The 24,330-nt window shown below is 42.5% G+C and overlaps 1 protein-coding gene across 3 annotated transcripts; it reads right to left on the bottom strand.

Moving 5' to 3' along the window:
* Positions 1-21,022: 21,022 nt before the first annotated feature.
* On the bottom strand, positions 21,023-23,807 carry LOC116042204. 3 transcript variants are annotated; one of them, XM_036006787.1, is made up of 10 exons: positions 23,635-23,807; positions 23,249-23,483; positions 22,821-23,090; positions 22,546-22,723; positions 22,339-22,415; positions 22,054-22,234; positions 21,627-21,875; positions 21,360-21,531; positions 21,218-21,281; positions 21,023-21,183 (listed from the first exon to the last, which is right to left on the bottom strand). In XM_036006787.1, exons 4-10 carry the CDS (start codon positions 22,709-22,711, stop codon positions 21,046-21,048), a joined length of 1,047 nt encoding a protein of 348 aa, XP_035862680.1. In that variant the 5' UTR covers positions 22,712-22,723; positions 22,821-23,090; positions 23,249-23,483; positions 23,635-23,807; the 3' UTR covers positions 21,023-21,045. The 3 variants fall into 3 exon arrangements, with proteins under 3 accessions (XP_035862680.1, XP_035862681.1, XP_031144182.1); XM_036006788.1 differs by lacking the exon at positions 21,627-21,875; XM_031288322.2 differs by lacking the exons at positions 22,821-23,090; positions 23,249-23,483; positions 23,635-23,807 and having other exon boundaries at positions 22,546-22,778.
* Between the last annotated feature and the right edge of the window lie 523 nt (positions 23,808-24,330).

Consider the following 24,330-nt stretch of genomic DNA (forward strand, 5'->3'; position numbering starts at 1 on the left):
TCCAGTAGCTTATACAACCAGAGCTTGTGAGGTGATTACAAAGGCCTGGTAGGGACTGAGCCTACATTGACCATGACAAGGTGCTATGGTAGAGTGTGTGCAATGGTAGACAGACATCACAGTTTAGCTAACCATCACTGGTGCTGAAAGTAGGGAGACTTATCATCTCACTTTAGGTCAGGGTTACTTGGATGAGGTGGCGGCTCCTCATACGTGCCTCATACACTGCCTGCGTGGCATGAGCGTGGCGTTTCTGTTGCGTGTCAGCTGCATGGCGGCTGTGTGGATTTTTCTATGTCTTTACACACCAGAAACGTGTCTGACGCTGCGCTGCTGCTGCTAGCCTTGTCTGGACACATGTATGTTTCCCATTGATAAAATGAAATACCATGTTAAACATAAATATATACTGATCTGATTACAGCAAAGACAACGTTGGCAGTATTGACGGCAAAATAGTCTACAGAATATTTCGTTTTGTATTGACAGGTGCAATATTAGAAAATCTTTTTTTTTTTTTTTTTTATTACATTTATATCTGTATTTGTATCAAAACCTAGAGACTTTCAAACATCAACATGTCATTTATTAAATGTATTCATGTCTAAACGACATATAAACATCTTTTCCTATTCTATTTTGCCTGGAAACGCTTCCATCACGCTTGCGTGTCGCGTGAAAAATAGGCGTCGGTTCTATTTCTAGCAGGCACGCGTTTTCGGCCTGAGACGCACGTGTCACGCAGGCAGTGTGTAAGCTCTAACCTGTTACCATGGGAGCTGAAATATAAATGGACACGCCACGCAGCTAACACGCTCACGCAACGCATCCAGTGTGTAACCAGCCTAATGGAGTGGTGGCTTTTTTCATGTAGCTCTCAGTCTCGGCCCTCCTTCGCTACCAGATGGCTCTGACCCGTGAGTTTGCTGGGGGGCAGGGGGAGCACTGTCCCCTGGTGGCTGAAACAGATAATTGCATTGTTTAAAAAATGAGTGGAATAATTACATCTGGCATGACCAGATATTTTATAAATATCTTAAATAACACAAAACAACTAAATGGGGGTAGGTAATACATCAGATTTCATATACTGATTTCATATACTGATGGGAGCAGCAGGATGCAAAAAACTAAAATTACTGTTGCACTAGTCTGGACATCTTGCCGTACCAACCTTGCAATAAAGGTTTCCTAAATGCCATGTATATAAATGTGATGTCAGCTTACTAATCGATTGTAGCTTTTGTGTAGATTTGGACTTGTATACGTTTATTCCACTTTGTTTAAACGGCGATGTGGAGAGGCCTCGTTCACCTGTTTGGAGCTGGCTGGTGAATGTGACGCTTGTATAGGCCTTGCTGGATACACCGTGACCCTTTTTGTGGATCTACTGATCGCTGTGGATTACTTTTTTTTCATTAGATTATGGCAAAATACGGATCTTTTTAACGTCTTAACGTTTTATGGTGTGACTGCGCTTCGTTTCTGTGTTTGGAGAGGCATTTCAACAGACTGTAGGTTGAACACTGATTGTTCACTGTTACATTTTATTTGAATTTAAGTGGCGGGGCATTCCGCCACCATCTGTCTATTGCATTCCAAGACAGCCGTCTTGGATTTCATAAGGGCGAATTGTTAAATTGTTACAATGTAATATAAAATTTGCTTTAAAAATAAACATATATGTTCTGGAATTATAATGTTCAGCTTCGGTAGCTTTACCTATGTGCTAAAATATACAATGACTGAGGAAGCCTAGTGACGAGTCCATAGCAACCAGTGTTGAATTTGTTATTTCCCAGTGTCCTTTGCTGAATGGTCTCAATTCCCTAACACAGCTTTTGATACAGAATTTAGAACCAAACTGGCTGAATTTATATAAATTAATACCGACTCAGTTTCTGACCCTGCATATATATGGCAAGCAACTAAAGGATTTATTAGAGATTTCACATCCTCCTTCACGGTCAATTTGAAGAGGAAAAGAGAGGCAAGGATAGCGGAGTTGGAAAAACGCTGTAAATCGTTAGAGCAATCTCTTAAGACTTGTTTTTCTAAATCTACACAAACTCTTCTAGTCACAAGTCGAACAGAGCTGAATTATCTGCTAAGAAGGAGAGCTGAGTTCATAATGCACAGAGTGAGGCAAAATTACTATTTTAACGGCAGTGTTGGGCAAGTTACTTCCAAAATGTAATACATTATAGATTACTAGTTACTGTCATTTGAGAGTAATTAGTTATATTACAATATTACTGTCTCTGAATTGTAATGCGTTACACTACTTTTGCATTACTTTTGAGTTACTTTCACCATAATAACAGGGGAAGTTTGATTTGGCAGCTAGCTTGTTATTTTCACCACTGGATCAATAAAGTCTCCTCTTTATCCACTTTAATACTTCATAGATTATTCATATTTTGTATAATTAATATAAATATGCAAAGTAACTAAAGCTATAAAAAATAGATAAGTAAAATGTATAATAGGCAAGTAGGAGAAAATGAAAATACTCAATTAAAAGTACGGCATTGTTGTAAAATGTTTGTTCATAGCACTTGAATAAGAAATTCATGTTGTTTAGTTTAAAACACTCTAAAGGAAATGTTCAATTATAGTGTGATTAAAACTCACTATTAACATTATTTACAGTACTTGATTTACAGCTGATTTGTGAAAAGGTAGCCTACACAACCTTATTTAACAGTAATTTAGTATTACTGCGAACCGTCACAGGAAGTGCTTTTATTTTGAAGTAAGCTACACGGAAGTTGTCTGTTGTGTAGCTACTCTTGCTAGCTTACTGAGATGCAACCATAGACTATATTAATATTATACAGTCTATGGATGCAACATGTCCGTCAGGCTCAAGTTGTTCACTTTCTTGTTTGTAAAACTGCAACATATTGAACAGTAAATGGTCACAGTAAAAGACAAGCGTTTTTGGTCGTCTTTCGAAGCCATTACACTACAGGAATAGTTACTTTCCACCGCTGATAAAATGCTATGATATTTACGTGTAGCAAGCCTCAACATTAATTCCCGACATGTTTATATCTGTCAGCCGCTGACGTACCATCACCTGTTGGGACATACATGCTGTCCGTACCGTTACCTGTTGGGACATACATGCTGTCCGTACCGTCTCTGGTTCTGACCACGGGAACAGAAACAGGACAGGACATCACTTCAACGCAGCGTAATAACTCCTGAAAATAATATCCATCTCGCAAATGTATCTGTCTCTGCAGTCATCTCAACCATCGAATACAGGAACAGGAAAATAATACGGCTTTTCTTTTTCCTGTGAAGAAATGTGTTGCGGTGTTGGTGAATTCTTAAAAAAACCAATGCACCACTAAATGTTGCGTTAAAATGCGTTGTAACTTGCGTTACTGAGACTGTAACGAGTATAATATTACCGAAATTTAAGTAGTAATGCGTTATATTACTGCGTTACAGCAAAAAGGAATACATTACTGTAATTGCGTTACTTTTGTAACGCGTTACTCCCAACACTGTTTAACGGCTGTAAACCAAGCAAATTGCTTGTTCTGAAATTAAAACGCGAATCCAGGGCTACTATCAACAGCATCCGCACAGACCAAGGATATCAGCACCACTTTTTAATCCTTTTACTCAAAGTTGTATGAGTCCTCCTACAACCCAGATCCGACACAGTGCCAGAAGTTTCTAAGAGAACTAAACCTGCCTCTTCTTGACCCAGAAGAGGAAGAAGAACTGGGTCAACTGATAACCTTAGGAACTTAAATCAGGAACTTAAATCAGCATTAAAAAACAGTTAAAAAAGGGAAAACACCAGGGTAGGATAGAATTCCATCAGAACTTCTTCTACAGTATTTTGACATATTAGGACCTACCATTTTACAAGCTTTAACTTCAGCCATAAAAGGGTACTTTCCACCAACAAACCAACACCGTGCTGATTTCCGTTATGCCAAAGAAGGGTAAAGATCCTACGGATTGCTCAAATTACAGGCCCATCAGCCTCATCGGGACTGATATTAAGCTTTATTCCAAAGTCCTGGCTCTCCGCTTTATCGAGAAGCTAGTCCACCCCAAGGTTATAATCGTTAACGAAAATGAACGAAATAACGAAAACTAGGTGGGAAAAAACATGTATATGATGTATGGATACAGGGCCAGGCAGCATGACAGAGACAACAGCAGGACAGAGCTGATAGCTGCTGATTAGTGAATACGCAGGAACACCAAAAGCGGGAGGAAGCGTGGGTTAATATGTGGATTGATACTTGGATGTCTACACAACTGTGTGACTCGATTGACTTCAAAAAGTTCGCCACTTTACTCGAACCAAAGTTGAAAACACTTGTTCATATATGTGTTCTTTAGTCTGTTGGCTATTTAGGTTTTTTTCCTGGAATACGTCACATTTTGCACATACTGCATCTTGTGTAGACTGTTTACATATTTATGACCATATGTAGGCTACATTTTATGTACTGGTGTTATGTTGAATACATTGTAAATACATATTTCTAAAATTGTATGATGTTTTTGTTGAGTTATTATTACACAATACTTTTTCTGATCTTTTTGAATCCCCCAACAAATAACCCATATTACAAAAAAAGACTAAAACTAAGACTAAAACTAATAAAAACTAAACTAAAACTAAGCATTTTCAAAAAACAAAAACTAAACTAAACTAGCAAACCCGCTTTAAAAACTAATTAAAACTAAACTGAATTTGAAAACAAAAAGTCAAAACGAAATAAAAATAAAAACTAATGAAAAATCCAAAACTATAATAACCTTGGTCCACCCCGACCAATCAGGTTTTATACCCAAGCGTCATGCTGCAGACAATGTACGCAGACTATTTCATGTAATAGAAGAAGCCAAAAACCTTCCAATAACGGCAGCAGTTTTATCAGTGGACGCGGAAAAGGCTTTCGACCGCCTAGAGTGGAACTACTTGTGGCAAGTAATGGAGAGGCTTGGTTTGGGGGCCAAATTCATTGACATGGTGCGTACTTTATATGCGAATCCCACGGCCATAGTCTCAACCAATGGATTGCACTCTCAGCCGTTTCCCATTAAGCGGGGCTCGCGACAGGGATGTCCGCTCTCCCCCATGCTATTTGCAATCTCTCCTTGAACCGTTAGCCCAAGCCATAAGGCAAAATAAAATCTGTAATATCCAGATTAAATCCAGTAGCAGCAGACGATATTTTGTTGTACATTGCTGATCTTGAGGACTCTATTCCAAAAATGGCCCTATTATCACCAACACATTGACTAACTTTAAACAGGTGGAGGAGCAACTATGCTACACCAACAAGTGGCATCTGGACACCCCCATTTGGCACAATACACACTTAATGTCTGGTAACAAACCCTTTGCTTGTAAGCAGTGGAGTGACAGAGGTATTTATACTGTAAACCAGCTATTCAATGAGAAAGGTATGTTGAGTTTTGAAGACCTAAGAGCTAGTTTTGAGGTCCCCAGGACATCCTTCTTCTTGTATCTGCGCTTAAGAGCAGCCCTAAAATGTTATGGAGTGCCATGGGGAAACAGTCTTGAGCCGCACCCAGTTATTAAATGGTTTGTTGATTTTCCTGTGAGAGGATTAGTGTCCAAGATCTATGCTAAACTGATGCAAGTATCCATAGGAACTCCCAATAGCAAGGAAATGGGAGTGAGAGCTGAGCCCTGAGGGTAACGCAATTAATTGGGAGACAGTTTGGGACAACATTTTCCATTGTTCCAAGAACCCAAATCACCAGCATATCCACTTCAACATATGTCATAGGACATATTGGACTCCTCAGAAGAGATACGTCTCTAAAGTCATTCCCACTCCCTATTGCACGTTCTGTCTGTCTGAACAAACTGGAACTTTCCTGCACATGGTCTGGGAGTGTGAACAGGTGCATGAGTTCTGCAATAAAGCAACATCAATAATATCTGATGTGATAGGATATAGAATTCCTAATGACCTGATTGTTTTGTTACTTAATGACAACTCTAAATTACACCTGCTTGGGAGACAGAAGAAAGTTTGGCTAGCCGGCTCAACCGCAACCAAGAAAATGATAGCTCAGCACTGGCTCACCCCCCCCACTCGCTTTGTATAAAACAGTGGTTGGCGTATTTTCTGGACATAGTTATGCTTGAGCTCTCTACAGCAAGGATTAACAAAGCCAAATCATCAACTATTGATCTATGGAAAAACGCAGCAGCACAAGTATCAGTCCTAATGACCTCAGCATCACAAGAATTAGAAGAGAGTGACTAGGCAAGGTGTGATTTCTGTTTTTGTTTTCCTCGAGACTGCAGAGGGTGGGGGGGTGGGAGATGGTTTTTGTTCTTGTTCAATTGTGTTTGTCTGTTCTGTATGTTCAAAAATATAAAAATAATAAAAAATGTATCAAAAAAAAAGAAAAAGTAACATTAAATGCCCTTGTACATGCAAGTCTCCAAATCCCCCCTTAATGGATAAATTCAGCCTCCATTATAGCAAAAAGAAAAAACTCTGAAGCCCAAAAAACAGGAGGGGGTTCACCAACACTCACAAAGGCTGAAGAGATGGCCCTCAGTCAAAAGGCATCTCTGGAGGAAGCTCGTCTGATGCAGCTCTAAGTCCTCTTAATACTCCACAGATGGTTCATAATAGATTAGAGAGTAGAACACAAAATGTTTAAAATTTTCCTTAAAGGCGGATGATGAAGACAGTGTGGTCAGCTGCCACAAGGGAAGATACAGAGAGGCCTATTGAGGTTTACACCTTAAAAATGGTGTACCATGGTAAAACTTGAACCTTAACAGAGGGATTACAGGGAAGAGGGGCCATCCACTTCCACTGCCCAACTTGGCTCTGTAAGATGTTCAGCATCATGACTTAAAATAAAATTTAGAAGGCCTGGCACTGTGAAATCAGGATTTCCCCCAGAAATGTTGTTTAGGGACTGTTCGTTATTTATATAAAGTGCCACTGGAGGAGTTTTGGGATCTTTAGTAAAATTAGACTTCACCCTCCCTTCGCCAGTAAATTTTTTTCTATGACCCTCCAACATGATTGTGAAAAGATGCATGACCCTCCCCATCAATTTATGGATGACTTCTGTACTGGTTAGCACTTGGCAAAGATGCGCAGATGCCCTTTATTTTTTACAGTCATGACTTACATGATTTAACCTTCTCATCTTATGCATCACAGTAGATTTACTCACTAACATTGTTGTGGAAACACAATAAGCATAGAAACTAAATGCACACTTCCTGTATTACTTCAAATACTAAGTTACTCCTCTAATTAACTAGTATTCACCTGAAATAAAACAATAAAACATTGATGACATTCAGCAAAGCACACTGGGTAATTAATTCAACACACAAACTGGTTGCTATGGACTCGTCATAGGCTTCCGCAGTCATTGTATTTAGCTATATAGGTAAAGCTGCCGAAGCTGAACATTATCCAAAACATTATCCAAAACATATATGTTTATTTTTAAAGCAGATTTTAAATTACATTGTAACAATTTAACAATTCGCCCTTATGAAATCCAATCGTGGCACGGCTGTCTTGGAACGCAATAGACAGACGGTGGCAGAATGCCCTGACACTTAAATGCAATAAAATGTAACAGTGAACAATCAGTGTTCAACCTACAGTCTGTTGAGATGCCTATCCAAATGCAGAAACGAAGCGCAGTCACACCATAAAACGTTAAGACACGTTAAGAAAAAAAGATCCGTATTTTGCCATAATCCAATGACACAGAAAAAAAAGTAATCCACAGCGATCAGTAGATCCACAAAAAGGGTCACGATGTATCCAGCAAGGCCTATACGAGCGTCACATTCACCAGCCAGCTCCAAACAGGTGAACAAGGCGAACTTCGCTGTTTAAACAAAGTGGAATAAACGTATAAAAGTCCAAATCTACACAAAACCTGCAATCATGGCATTTAGGAAACCTTTATTGCAACGTTGGCACCGCAAGTTGTCCAGACTAGTGCAACAGTAATTTTCTTTTTTTGCGTCCTGCTGCTCCCATCGTCAGCCAGGTAACATTTTTTTTTACTAAAGCAGTATATGAAATCAGATGTATTACCTACCACCATTTAGCTGTTTTGTGTTATTTAAAATATTTATAAAATGTCTGGTCATGCCAAACATAATTATTCCACTCATTTTTTAAACAATGGTAGAGGGCAGAGACTGAGAGCTACATGGAAAAATATGCACCAAACAAGCCACTTTGAAATTTTGCTGTTTCATGAATACAAAAGTTGTGTGACCCACCCTCCTAGACTAAAAAATGTTGGGTGACCCTCCCCTCAACAAAGAATAAAAAGACATGACCCTCCCCTATTTTCCTCCGGTGGTCCATTCCATAAATACCGAACGGTCCCTTAGCCAGAGAAAAAAAGTGTCTTTTTTCAAAAAGGGCCCTGTATCAAAGTCAGTGCTAAAAGCTAACTGGAGATTTAAAAACATGACTACGTCAAAATTTCCAACCGAGCCGCCCCACTGTGATTGTAGTTTAAAAAACGGCTTGAAATACTTTTTTTTTTAATTCCCAGTGGCTTAGGCCTGGTGGAGGGCAACTTAGGCCCGGTAGGCCACCAGGCTTGCAATAAAAAAAAAATGTTAAAGATATTTTTTATTGCTTTTTACTTTATTAGATACTCTTTGATCTCGCTAGCGGGGTGGTCACGTGGTTCATGTAAGCCTGTATAGTTCCAAACAGACGCCGTGCTGTCATGTTCTTCTATGGGACTGACAGCAGCGATTGCGACGTGTCACAGAACATTAATTTGCTACTCTGCTTTCTCAATCGCAAAGTAGCAACAGTCCGTTCAGCATTTAGTGTCCAGCCCACTTCTTCTGATGAGGCACAACCATGATAATTTTAAGACTAAGCCATACACAAAATATCAAATATATTAAAGAATAACAACTCATTACACTTGGATGAATGAATGAAATAGTATTCTTTTTATTAAACATTAAGTGAGACAACAACAACACGTGTGTGTGTGTGTGTGTGTGTGTGTGTGTGTATCTAACTGGAAAAACAAGAACAAAGTGGAGGAATAGGGATGAATATTGTGTGTGTGTGTGTGTGTGTGTGTGTGTGTATATATACACACTAGGGCTGTCAAACAATTAACTTTTCTAATCGCGATTAATCGCTGAATTTCTATAGCTAATCGCGATTAATTGCATATTTTATCACATGATTAAAATTCTATTATTTTGCATTTCAGAACAGTTTTTAAGTACATATTAACAATCAAAATCAATTCTTACCAGTGTATCTTGATTGGGAATCAAATGAATGCAAAGAAAGTTACTTTATAAACTTGATTTTAAGATTTGTAATTATTTATTTACTGTGTAAACAAAAGAAAAATGTGTGAATCTGTCATTGTTGCACAATTCCTCCAAGTACCTAACTAAAAAACTAAAAATCCCTATCCTTACCAGAGTCAATATAGTGTTTAGTAACTCCTAAATAATTTTGATTACTCACTGACGTTCAGTGATCACCGGTTAATGAGACGTTGAGGCGTTTGCAGCACCTTGCAGCAGTTCCACTGTGGCTGCTTTCTCCGTGTGTGTGGGGCTGCTGTCCCCCTCAACGGCAATGAGACGGGTCAGAACATGCCAACCGTAGTACATCTTTAAGTTCCGAGTCCTCTACGATGCTGACAGGTCTGCAGTTAGTTGCCACCCGTTTCGCAAGAGCTGTAGTAATTTTTTGGGATTTGGTTTCAGCCACAGGTCGGCAAGTAGCACTCTCCAAAATACTGCTTTGCCTGAGTGGGTAGCATGCTAGCGGGTAGCATCACGTTAACTGAACTATATGCTTAACTCCGTAGGTGGTAGCTCAAGCTTGACGTGCGTCGGTGATATTTTAATTCAGCTTTACACAATATGCATATGGCTTTTGACTTGTCTACGAGCCGTCCGGGAGTTTTGGAAAATAAAAAGCTCAATTCTGAGTTATTGCTGCTGTCTTTCTCCATCATGCCTGCAGCCTGCAGCAGCAGGAAGTGTTACGAGGAAGTGGCAGCTTGATGATAAGTAACGGTGCTGCAAAGGTCAAAATAGTAGCCTGTTAGGCACGACGCAAAGCCGAGTGAAGTGTAAAATAAATTAATAAATGGCGGCATGCGATTAACGCGATTAAAAAAAATTAACGTGTTATGCTCGGCCCTTAATCGCATCGCGATTAACGCGTTAATGCTGACAGCCCTAATATATACAGTTGTGTTCAAAATAATAGCAGTCCAACATCACTAACCTCATAAATCGATTTTTTGGTAGAAGTGATATTTCTACATGGCAAATAATTTATTAGTAAGTGTTGTAGAGTCATAGAAAACCAACAGACCCAACAGTCATGACATCATGCTGCTCATTCTGTGTAATTGAATCTATAATTGAAAGGGGCATGTTCAAAATAATAGCAGTGTTGTGTTTAATTAGTGAGGTGATTGATTCTGTGAAGAAACAGGTGTCAATTATGGCCCATATTTAAGGAAGGAAGGAAGCAAATGTTGTGCATGCTGGTATATAGTGCATTTCACACTGAAATACTCAGCAAAATGGGTCGTTCCAGACATTGCTCTGAGGAACAGCGGACTTTGATGAAAAAGTTGATTGGAGAGGGGAAAACATATAAATAAGTGCAGAAAAGTATAGGCTGCTCAGCCAAAATGATTTCAAATGCCTTGAAATGGCATCCAAAGCCTGAACGACGTGGGAAAAAACGGTCAACTACCATTCGAATGGATCGAAGAATAACCAAAATGGCAAAGGCTCAACCAATGATCAGCTCCAGGAAAATCAAAGAAGACTTAAAGTTACCTGTGAGTACTGTTACGATCAGAAGAAGGCTATGTGAAGCAAAGCTATCAGCTAGAAGCCCCTGCAAAGTCCCATTGCTGAATAAAAGACATGTACTGAATAGGTTGAAATTTGCCAAAGGACACATTGATTGGCCAAAGGAGAAATGGCACAGCATTCTGCGGACTGATGAGAGCAAAATTGTTCTTTTTGGGTCTAGGGGCCGCAGACAGTTTGTCCAACGACCCCATGCACTGAATTCAAGCTACAGTACACTGTGAAGACAGTAAAGCATGGTGGTGCAAAAATCATGTTATGGGGATGTTTCTCATACTGTGGTGTTGGGCCTATTTATCACATACCAGGGATCATGGATCAGTTTCAATACATCAAAATACTTGAAGAGGTCATGTTGCCTTATGCTGAAGAGGAAATGCCTTTGAAATGGGTCTTTCAACAAGACAATGACCCAAAACACACCAGTAAGCGAGCAAAGTCTTGGTTCCAGATGAACTAGATTGATGTTATGGAGTGGCCAGCCAGAAGTTGGTCGACTCCATGCAACACAGATGTGAAGCAGTTCTCAGAAATAATGGTTATGCAACTAAATATTAGTGAAGTGATTCAAAGTAAAGCAAACCCTTGAGACATTTTTCAGTTTATACAGTAAATGTTTGAGTTGGTAAAGAAAAATGCAAATACTGCTATTTTTTGAACAGCCTAATATTCCTTTTTCTTCACTTTCTGTAAAGGTATAACACAAACTTGATCAATTTTGGTCATGTTAATTTGGAATTGAATGTGCAGTGTTCCCAATGCATTGATATTATGGAATTAAAAGCTATTCTAAGGATTTTGAGCATTATTCACTTTTTTAAACACACTGCTATTATTCTGAACACAACTATATATATATATATATATATATATATATATATATATATATATATGTGTGTGTGTTAAGAAGAGAGGAATACGGTGGGGAAAGGAGACAAAAAAGAATTAATTTGGTGTTAAGAAAGAGGAACAATTTAGTTAACCAGAAGTTCACAAAAATGTTTAACAGAGACCAAATTAAATTGGAGAAGAAATTAGTCACACTACTGTCTGTGTAATAAACATTTCAAAGCTCATTCTGGCTTATGATATTTTTTGACTGGAATAATTTGTATTCATACATGTAATCCAACAGCCCTTTCAAGATGACTTTGGACTAAAAATGACTCCTGTATTGCTCCTCATTTTCCCGGAGTCCTGCAGTACACCGCGGGACCCCGGTCTATCCCACCAGAGCTGTCCGCTGTTAGGTGCGCAGCAGTCGGATAACGTTGTAGCGCTCTGTGCAGCCCCAAATCCCCCGATGATTGTGCTGTACACATACAAATAAACATACATATATGCATCATAAAGGGCCTCTGATATAATATAGAGAGTTGACAATTCAAAAGAGGTAGCTATTTAATCAATTTATCCCTGGAGATACCTTCAAAGCTGGCAAAATCGAGCTAACAAACTAGCAGGCAATCGGTCATCTACCAAGCTAAAAATATATATAATTATGCTGTGCACATACAAATAAAGATCAGTATATGCGTCATAAAGGGCCTCTGATAAAATATAGACTGTTGACAATTCAAAAGAGGTAGCTATTGTTAGAATATATTTTGTGAAAGTGTTAAGAAAAGGTTTTAGAGTTCATGGTGCTGACCTCAGTGCCTCTGTTTCCCTGGGTTATGAGAGGCCATCTAGTTTTACAGTTATTAGACATTATAAAGGGAGTGTGAGAAAGATCCTCTCTGATCAGGGGAGGGAACGAGGCAACAATGGTCAGCACTTTGCAAGCGCAGGATTTGTGACACTGTATGGAAATGACCTGGCTCTCATGAAAACTCCTTAAAGTTTGCTGGAGATTAAAACACAGGTGTTCAAAATCCAACAATAGCGGCTTGTTTCTTCTGAGCTGAGAATTGGAAGGCAAGGTCATATACAGTGTGTTACAAATTAGTTAGGAGCTGGCTGGAGCCAGAAGATCTGGACTGGATCCAAACTGATGAGAGCACCACCAGGGATGAGACAGAAATGAATAAATAGACAGTATCCTAATTTAGCAGCACCTGATGCTAAGGGAGACTCTCTCGGTCCGTTAGGAGATAGACTTTGCCTTGTATCAGATCCATGTACATGTACTTGTATTCTGCAATATCATTCACTAAACTTGTTATTAACTTTAACTGGACGAATTCTGGTCTTGATTTGATTCCTGTGTTTTATTTCTCTGATCTACCAGTAAACGAACACAAAATAGTGACCAAAGAATTGGAGTCAGATTATGTCTGGCCTTTTTTAGGGCCAGACCGGTCAAATCGGTCACATTTTAGATCAAAATCCTTCATGGTGACCCTGACGTTGCTGGTGACAGATCAATTCACTCTTCCACTTGAAGCTGTCCAGATATTTTTTTGGCTGACTCTCTGCTCTCTGGGTCCAATCGGCCGACACAACTTAAAAGGTAAGAGATGCCTGTTGTCTCTTAAGACCGAATTTCTCACAATTTGGACTTCATTACTGAATTTATCTTGGACCTGGGTGAGTGTGTGATATCTGAGCATTTCAATTTGGCTGCAATTTGGTGAATGATATCGCATGCCTAGGCTCCTTGACTGAGGAGTGTAGTCTAGTGATTTGAGCATTTCAAATTGGGCTTAAAATGCGCTGTGGATGTTATTGCCATGATGATGCCTCTTCGACTGTGACTAAGTTTGAAGGGAGATAATGCCTCTTCGACTGTGACCGTTTCTTTGAAGGGAGTGATTTTTAGATGGTCGAGTACCAGATTTACAGTGCTCGTGCAAAATCTGATGTTGAATGAACGTTTCATGCATGTTAGAATTCTTAATTTGACATTGCATATGGGATTCCATGGCTGGATATTGAGTGTTTTCCCCTGAACACTTGGCCTTTGAGCCATGAGGTCACAGCGAGATCTTTTGAGGAATTGAGGGCATTACCTATAGTGAAAATTTCCCTGTTTTGTTCTCTGAAACCTCTCCTGGAACCATCACCTTATCGTGGTGGAGAGGTTTGTGTGTCCCTATGAACCTGAGGGCTGTGTTGTCTGGAGCTTTGTGCTCCTGGTAGGGTCTCCCAAGGCAACGTGGTCTCAGGGGAGGGGCCAGACAAAGAATGGTTCAAAAACCCTATGAAAAAACGAGGTAGAGATGGAGTGACCCTGCCCGGAGGAAGCCCGGGGCCCCCATCTGGAGCCAGGCCCAGATGGAGGGCCCGTCAACGAGCGCCTGGTGGCCGGGTTTGCCACGGAGCCCGGCCGGGCACAGCCCGAAAAAGCTACGTGGCACCTCTCTCTCCAACCCATGGGCCCACCACTTGTGGGAGGAACCGCTGGGGTCAGGTGCACTGCCACATGGGTGGCAGTGAAGGTCAGGGGCCTCGACGGACCAGACCCGGGCAGCAGACGCTGGCTCTGGGGACGTGGAACGTCACCTCTCTGTGGGGGAAGGAGCCGGAACTTGTGCGGGAGGTGGAGCGCTACCAGTTGGATCTGGTGGGGCTTACCTCTACGCACAGTCTCGGTTCTGGAACCATACTCCTGGATAGGGGTTGGACTCTTTTCTTCTCCGGAGTTGCCCAGGGTGTGAGGCGCCGGGCGGGTGTGGGGATACTCACAAACCCCCGGCTGAGCGCCGCTACGTTGGAGTTTACCCCGGTGGACGAGAGGGTCGCCTCCCTACGCCTGCGGGTTGTGGGGGGTAAAACTCTGACTGTTGTTTGTGCGTATGCACCAAACAAGAGCTCGGAGTATTCGGCCTTCTTGGAGACCTTGAATGGAGTCCTGTATGGGGCTCCAGTGGGGGACTCCATAGTTCTGCTGGGGGACTTCAACGCGCACGTGGGAAATGATGGAGACACATGGAGAGGCGTGATTGGGAGGAACGGCCTCCCTGATCTAAACCAGAGTGGTTGTTTGTTGTTGGACTTCTGTGCTAGTCATGGATTGTCTATAACGAACACCATGTTCGAACATAGGGATGCTCATAAATGTACTTGGTACCAGAGCACCCTAGGCCAAAGGTCAATGATCGATTTTATAATCGTTTCATCTGATCTGAGGCCGTATGTTTTGGACACTCGGGTGAAGAGAGGGGCAGAGCTGTCAACTGATCACCATCTGGTGGTGAGTTGGGTCAGAGGGTGTGGGAAGACTCTGGACAGACCTGGTAAGCCCAAACGGGTAGTGCGGGTAAATTGGGAACGTCTGGAGGAGGCCCCTGTCCGACAGACTTTCAACTCACACCTCCGGCGTAGCTTTTCGTGCATCCCTGTGGAGGCTGGGGGCATTGAACCCGAGTGGACAATGTTCAAAGTTTCCATTGCTGAAGCTGCGGCGGGGAGCTGTGGTCTTAGGGTCTTAGGTGCCTCAAGGTGCAGTAACCCACGAACACCGTGGTGGACACCGGTGGTCAGTGAAGCCGTCCGACTGAAGAAGGAGTCTTTCCGGGATATGTTATCCCAGAGGACTCCGGAGGCAGTTGCAAGGTACCGAAGGGCCCGAAGGGCTGCAGCCTCTGCCGTGAAAGAGGCAAAGTAGCGGGTGTGGGAGAAGTTCGGAGAAGACATGGAGAAGGACTTTCGGTCGGCACCAAGGTGCTTCTGGAAAACCGTTCGCCACCTCAGGAGGGGGAAGCGGGGAACCATCCAAGCTGTGTACAGTAAGGATGGGACGCTGTTGACCTCAACTGAGGAGGTAATAGGGCGGTGGAAGGAGCACTTTGAGGAACTCCTAAATCCGACTAATACGCCCTCTATGGTAGAGGCAGAGCTGGAGGATGATGGGGGATTGTCGTCAATTTCCCTGGTGGAAGTTGCTGAGGTAGTTAAACAACTCCACAGTGGCAAAGCCCCAGGGATTGATGAGATCCGTCCAGAAATGCTTAAAGCTCTGGGTGTGGAGGGGTTGTCTTGGTTGACACGCCTCTTCAACATTGCGTGGAAGTCGGGGATGGTGCCTAAGGAGTGGCAGACCGGGGTGGTGGTTCCCCTTTTCAAAAAGGGGGACCAGAGGGTGTGTGCCAATTACAGGGGTATCACACTTCTCAGCCTTCCCGGTAAAGTCTACTCCAAGGTGCTGGAAAGGAGGGTTCGGTCGATAGTCGAACCTCAGGTTGAAGAGGAACAATGCGGATTCCGTCCTGGTCGTGGAACAACGGACCAGATCTTTACTCTCGCAATGATCCTGGAGGGAGCCTGGGAGTATGCCCAACCGGTCTACATGTGCTTTGTGGATCTGGAGAAGGCGTATGACCGGGTCCCCCGGGAGATACTGTGGGAGGTGCTGCGGGAGTATGGGGTGAGGGGGTCCCTTCTAAGGGCCATCCAATCTCTGTACGACCAAAGCGAGAGCTGTGTCCGGGTTCTCGGCAGTAAGTCGGACTCGTTTCAGGTGAGAGTTGGCCTCCGCCAGGGCTGCGCTTTGTCACCAATCCTGTTTGTAGTATTTATGGACAGGATATCGAGGTGTAGTCGGGATGGAGAGGGGTTGGTGAGCTGGGGATCTCATCGCTGCTTTTTGCGGATGATGTGGTCCTGATGGCATCGTCGGCCTGTGACCTTCAGCACTCACTGGATCGGTTCGCAGCCGAGTGTGAAGCGGCTGGGATGAGGATCAGCACCTCTAAATCTGAGGCCATGGTTCTCAGCAGGAAACCGATGGAGTGCCTTCTCCAGGTAGGGAATGAGTCTTTACCCCAAGAGGAGATCAAGTACCTTGGGGTATTGTTCGCGAGTGAGGGGACAATGGAGCGGGAGATTGGTCGGAGAATCGGCGCAGCCGGTGCGGTATTACACTCAATTTATCGCACCGTTATGACGAAAAGAGAGCTGAGCCAGAAGGCAAAGCTCTCAATCTACCGGTCAGTTTTCGTTCCTACCCTCACCTATGGTCATGAAGGCTGGGTCATGACCGAAAGAACGAGATCCAGGGTACAAGCGGCCGAAATGGGTTTCCTCAGGAGGGTGGCTGGCGTCTCCCTTAGAGATAGGGTGAGAAGCTCAGTCATCCGTGAGGAGCTCGGAGTAGAGCCACTGCTCCTTCGCGTCGAAAGAAGCCAGTTGAGGTGGTTCGGGCATCTGGTAAGGATGCCCCCTGGGCGCCTCCCTAGGGAGGTGTTCCAGGCACGTCCAGCTGGGAGGAGGCCTCGGGGAAGACCCAGGACTAGGTGGAGGGATTATATCTCCAACCTGGCCTGGGAACGCCTCGGGATCCCCCAGTCGGAGCTGGTTAATGTGGCTCGGGAAAGGGAAGTTTGGGGTCCCCTGCTGGAGCTGCTACCCCCGCGACCCGCTACCGGATAAGCGGAAGAAGATGGAGCGCGTAGCTCGGGTGAAATCCGTATACCGCTCAGCTTTTTATGAGAACAAACAGAAGTCTGACAAAGGTGTCTCTGGTGTGATAACAATCATCAGTCAAGGGTACGCGGCTCGAGTGAAGTCTATACACGCTACCCGGCCTTTTTCAGATAAATCAGAAATACATAAAAAACATTTGTGGACGAGTACGAGTGTCAAATTAACTATAAACGGAGCTAGGGCACTACTGTCTCTAAACCCAGGGACTCACGACTTTTCTGGTGGCAGTGTGTTGGTTCATAGTTGTTTGCTGTGTTTTGTGTAATATCTGGCGCTGTTTGTCGGTTTTGCTTGTTCTTGTGTGTCTTTTTTATAGTCTGTTTTGCTTGTGTGATATCTGATTGTTTTACATGTGCTGATTGTGGTTGAGCTGTCTTGGTTGTCTTTGTCTGTTTCTCTGTGTACGTGTGAGGTTTTGTAGTTTGGGGTTAACTGCGCATATTAAGTAGATAATATCATAGGAGATACTCCGGGGAGAGGTTGATAACTCCCTGTGTCAGATCGGTACACTACTGATCGAATCATCTAATTTTTATATATAATAGAATAATACCTATATGACTCTTAATAGAATACAATAATCTACTTACCTTAAACCGCTGCTCTCTTACACCTGACTCTCATAATAATAACGATACTAATTGGAATAGACTTTATCTGTAATGCATTTTGCATTTAGAACTAATCTCAAAGTGCTACGGTTCATAATAGAATATACCTGTTTTGGTATATTAAAGAGGGAGAAAAACAGAGTGGAACTGTCTCAGACTCAGACAGCAGTCAGAGCGTGACTGGATCAGGTTACAGGTGGGCGTTTCCGGCGGGGAGGAGCTGTCTGTTAGTGAGCGGCTGCAGCAGTCTGAGCAGTCTGAGTCTCTGAGCTGTTCAGCACACGAATATAACAGCTTAAACTGTAACACACGATCACAACGTTTTTCTTGAACATAAATAACTTGAATTGGCAAAAATGACCTTTGAAAAAGATTGGAACATGTTGGCTGCATTAAAGCACCCATATTATGACTGCTTTTCAACAAGTTAAAATAGGTCTATGAGTTCCATAAAACATGTTTCTGAAGTTGTTTGCTGGAAATAGCTTGTAGGAAAAAATTCTTACCTCCCTCTATTACCCTCTGTTTCAGTCCCTTTCAAAGTGTTCTGTTTTCTGATGCTCATTGCATATTTATGAGCTGCTGCTCCTTTGCCCACGCCCCACTCTAACTGTTACCATGGTAGCGGGGAGAGCGAAGTAGTAACGGTCTAACGTCATCTACGCATGCGCATAACGGATCGCAGCACAGATCGGAGAAAGTTATGGCGGACGTGGCGGCAGTAACTTGTCATCCTACATCCATGGTTCACCCCTACATGGTTCAACCATACATGTTCGAACCAGAATCGGATCCTGAAGGAGGGGAGTCTCCTCCAGAACCTGAGACTCAGAGAATTCAGCAGGACGTTTCTGAATGGTTAGTCAAAAAATGACTTTGTATTTTTTTTGGAACTTATATATTAGTCAGTGTTGTAGCTCCACAAAGGTAGTCTAGCTAGCTAGTGCCAGGCCAGGCCAGAAGCTATCGTCTATCTCTAGAAGCTACGCAATTATTTATGAAACTTATTGAATATGTATTTACAGAATAGTTATAAGCAGGGTTCAAAATCAGCACCATTCACCAGCCAAATGCTGGTAAAATATGCAATTGGCTGGTAGATTTGCTTCATTCACCAGCCAAAAAACAATAGTAATCCTTTGAGTGGCTGGTAAAATTTGAACATTCACTAACCATTTGGCTGGTGGACAAAAAAGTTAATTTTGAACCCTGGTTATAAGTAAACTAGATTTTGCTTGTTGTTCACAAAATGTCAAGTTATGTGTTGTAAATTTCAAGGTACCAAAATTGTCCATCCATATGTGTTTGCATTGTAAACTTGAGAAAGCCTAGCACTACTGACTATTCACCTATTTCCCTCAGGCTGAGAAAAAGTACTAGATTGCTAGAGCACGCTCATTCAAATGTAAAACTTGGGTGCTGTTACTGGTTGCAAATACCAGGTTTATTTCTTTAGCTTTATACATGCATGACTCTTTTTTTAGTTTTTTTTTTAGGTGCACTTGTGGCAATTGTGCAACAATGCCATCAGAGGTTGAAAATATATGCTGCCAGGAGGTGCCACAGGTAACATTATCTTTCCTACACTTATGTTTGCAATATATGATTGCAGACAACATGCCACTGCAGATACTTACCTTATGTTATGCAAAATAGGTTATAAGACGGCTGCAGCAGCTGGATGAAAGGCCTCCATGCATGGTAGACCATCCAGGTTTAGAACCTGTCTGCCTAAATGTGTTCTCGCTGCAGAACGCATTCAACATTTACAGGGCTGACTACGGTCCTCCACAGCTATGGGGGATAGAGCAGTGAGTTTTATCTGTAATAACCTACTTACATTCGCTGTTCATACAACATAATATACTAAATATAGTCAGCCAATGCCACTATTTCAGATCATATTTTTTCTTGAACATATAGCCAAGTATTTCCTAAGCAAATACTCTATATTACACATGAATTAACATGAAACATTTTACATATACAATAAACATTTATTGTCCGCTGTCAATGTACATATTGGATTCAGTGAATCCTTCAACACTGTATTACAGTGTTGAAGGATTCACTGAATCCAAATAAGAGAAAAGTGAACAGACATAACAACCTAACAACCTGCTGACTACCAATGTTCATTTTTCTCAGTCGTTACAGGTTCGTAGCCTATAGAAGCTTCGTGAGCTGGTGCTGGGGCTTCCTTGGTCGGAAGATACGGGTAGTGATTCCCTCATGTGTGGTACTTCGGATCCAACAGGAGTTTTCTGATGCCCGGGGAAGATACGGAGGCTTCAAACTCCCCCCCCTTAATTGAATCTTGAGACGTAGCTGGCGATGACCTCCTCCTTGTCTGGATGCTCATATTGTGAAGACAGGTCCGGCGGGATGTTTATCTTCAGAATCTCGTCTCTATACGATGATGGGTCGACAAAGACTTTCTCCATGATCATGTCGATCAAATCATCAACATACCCTGCGCACGCACACACACACACACACACACACACACACACACACTTTAGACAACTGTTTATATATTGACATTTTGCACTTTCAATTTTGTATTTCCTAGACTGTTCGACAACTGTTCATATATTGACATTTTGTGCTTTCAATTTTGTATTTTTTCAGGTATTTAAAAGTGCTCATATTATGTGCATTTTCAGGTTCATAATTGTATTTAGAGGTTGTACCAGAATAGGTTTATGTGGTTTAATTTTCAGAAAACACCATATATTTGATGTACTACACATTGCTGCAGCTCCTCTTTTCACCCTGTGTGTTGAGCTCTCTGTTTTAGCTACAGAGTGAGACATCTCACTTCTGTTCCATCTTTGTTGGGAGTCGCACATGCGCAGTAGCTAAGGACTACTAGCCAGTCATAAGCAGAGTAAGAGGGCATGCTAGCAGCTAGGCGAGCATTATAACGTGTGTTACAAAGTGACGGAAGTAAAGGCTGGACTACAATAGAGCTGTTTGGAGCAGTTTGTGAACAGTGTTTTCTGTTGGAGATGCTAAGTCCCTTTGGGGCGGACTTTGGGCTTTTTCACTTTGTAAACCTATAGCATGCACAAAAAAGATATATAACACAATAATGGAAAGGGAAAAGGCCAAAAAGCATAATATGAGCACTTGTTTATTTATTGTGTTAAAAGTACGGTGTCATGTACAATGTAAATGTTTGTGTTTGAGTGAGAGAAAAAAAATAAAGTTACGGAATGTTGCGTCAGTCTTCACTGGTCTGGCTCTGCACTCTCCCTTCCTGGATTTTGGAAAGCTCAGTTTGAAACGAGGATCCCATTACACGTCATTTAGCTGACGTGGTCAGGTATATTGATGATGTGGTGGCTTGTCCTCGATCAGCATTCTCATTATAATGCAGTGCAGCTAGGTACAGTCTTGGACAGTGAAAAGAAAATCAAACATGAAAACAATTGCAAGAAATGGGCATATGTTCTCAAAAGTAAACAATATACCTGCACAGCATTCCCAGATATGGATAGACCACGTTTTTAGGAGCGAACCGCAGGATGACGCTGTGGAACGCCTCCAAAGAGGACGTCTGGTAGTGGGGACTGAGCTTGGCAATGTCCTTCAGGACAGTCTTTTTGGTCAGCTCCTTTTCCAGGTTGTAGAACGCAGGAGTTCCTGCAAGACAAAAACATGATATAGTACATCATATCATAGGTAACGGCCATAATTGCAGCTAATAAATATAACCAAACCAGTTGAATGAAACAAACCTGCTGAGAGCCATTTACTCTTGTCCCTTGTTTTTCGAATTGTATGGAGGCAGTTTGGGAAGAGGGGGTCCTCGTGTGTATGAACATCCCGAACGTGGTTCAGGAGGGAAGTCCATTTAGCCACTCTCTCCGGCCCAGTTTTGGATGATGCAGCTGTCCAATAGATGTGGTTTCTGATGGCTGGAATCCACCTCCTTACTTTTTGACAGTCCTTTTTTTTGCCTATTTTATCTATTTTCTTTGAAAGTCCTACAAAAAATATATTTTTCAAAAGTTAGCCCAATATTAATGTGTTGTCATGAAGCATTATGTGTAGACTTGCCAGGTATAGGCCTACAAGGTGCTTTCAGTATGTAAAAAAAGCCCACCAATACATTCAGCAAATATTTATGCAATTTCCCCTTACTTGCAACAAAAGGTAATATACCTTTCTCCATGTGCCAGACATCGTAGAATTGTGTGATGTTTTCCTCCCTCAGGAATTTCTGAATTTGTGGGTGGCGGTCGGTGACGATGCAATCGATGGTTACACCTCGTGCACCCAACAAGGACAGGCTCCTCTTCAGGCCCTCTTTCTCCATGTATGAGCTCCCACCAACCTCATTACTCTGTCCAAAAAAGCATAAGTATGGATCCATATTTAAAATGTGTGGCATTGGCAAAATTTATAACAAGAAAAAGAAAACAGTAAAATTTCATTCGTCCTGCCCACCTGAACCAACTGGAGATCGACAATAGTGTTGGTGTTGAGGTCCATCATGGTATAGCTGCCATATTTTGCACAGTGGCCTGTGAAAACATTGTCACAATCTTGTATTGAAGTCTGTGGTATGTGTTTAGGTGTGGTATGAATAGTCTATTCATTTACAATCAAACATATCCTAGTCTTATCATTTCCAAATATATAATTTAAATATACCTGGAGAGTCAGCCCTCATGTCGCCACCGAGTATGACTTTGTTATCTTGGCTGAGCTGATGCAGCATCACCTCCTGGGACTTCCTCCAGGTGTGGACTATAGCTGGTTCCACAAACATTCTGGCATGCCGACGGAACGTGTCATATAGAAATACCTGCAGACGCATTGCCTTGAACACCTGATGGTAGACAAAAACGACAACAGGTTTTTATAATATTAAACATATGCCAGATACAATAATGGAGCAAGCTATTATTTACTCATTCTTCATTTACCCTTTGAAGTTTGAAGAACGAGGCTCCACTGATGTACACTGCAGCAGAAAGCTGTACGTTCCCAGCTGGTGTATTATCCAGAAGAGGCTGGCTTTTCCAACTTCGGGAATACTCACAGTGCTTGCAAAGCTGTTCCACTGATAAAAATGTCCCAAGCCTTTTGGTTTTTACAAGGCATGCACGCTTGCACACACCTCAAACAGCTCCATCAGACAGGTCTCATACACTATGTACTTTCTTATCGCCTGTGTGGAAGTGAATGTAGCATCTCTGGGTGGGGGAGAGAGGGGAAAACTGTTTCAGCAATAACCGAACACTTTTCACAAAAGCAAAATATAGCAGGACTGCTGAAATACACAATATCCGTTTCAGCAAACAAACTGAAAACTGATTATATACATTTAGACAAAGACATTTCTGTAACTCACGACATGACTGTTGACTCTGTCAAAGTTGAGACTGAATCTGCAGGGTCATAGGTTGTGTCCGGCCCTTGAGAAGTGATAATTGAGCTCCCCTCGAAAGGGTCCTCCTCCTCCTCCTCCTCCAGGCGAGGTCTCTTAGACGGTCGCTTTATGGGTGTTGAGCTTAGACAAGGGAGTGGGGCTATGAAGGGATCAGTGGACGTGCCAAAGTCCTTGCAGGTCACAGTAGCCTGGACAGCTGTAACAAAAGTATATTTTCTATAATAAAAAGGCATTCTTAGGAGTAAAACATGACAGCACTGTCATAGTATAAATTCAAGCACTAAAGGCTGCAACAGCTCATTGTCACACTTGATCAAAAGGAATTTGCAATCTATAAAACTACAAACCTTCACTTTTGTAATGTGAATGAAGAGTCCTAGAAGAGAGTTGTGTGCCAACACTCACTTGTTTGAGGGGGCTCAGTCTGGCAGCCGATATCTTTTGTGGCTGGTAACTCAAATGATGCACTGGCCTATATAAAAAAGAGAAATGCCATCAACTTCATCTTGTAGAATGTATGTATTATTATGCCAACCGATACATCAAGCAAAAAAGTCCATCCATCTTCTTCCGCTTATCCGGTAACGGGTCGCGGGGGTAGCAGCTCCAGCAGGGGACCCCAAACTTCCCTTTCCCGAGCCACATTAACCAGCTCTGACTGGGGGATCCCGAGGCGTTCCCAGGCCAGGTTGGAGATATAATCCCTCCACCTAGTCCTGGGTCTTCCCCGAGGCCTCCTCCCAGCTGGACGTGCCTGGAACACCTCCCTAGGGAGGCGCCCAGGGGGCATCCTTACCAGATGCCCGAACCACCTCAACTGGCTCCTTTCGACACGAAGGAGCAGCGGCTCTACTCCGAGCTCCTCACGGATGACTGAGCTTCTCACCCTATCTCTAAGGGAGACGCCAGCCACCCTCCTGAGGAAACCCATTTCGGCCGCTTGTACCCTGGATCTCGTTCTTTCGGTCATGACCCAGCCTTCATGACCATAGGTGAGGGTAGGAACGAAAACTGACCGGTAGATTGAGAGCTTTGCCAAAAAG

Source organism: Sander lucioperca, chromosome 10, assembly GCF_008315115.2.
Source record: "Sander lucioperca isolate FBNREF2018 chromosome 10, SLUC_FBN_1.2, whole genome shotgun sequence".
NCBI lineage: Eukaryota > Metazoa > Chordata > Actinopteri > Perciformes > Percidae > Sander > Sander lucioperca.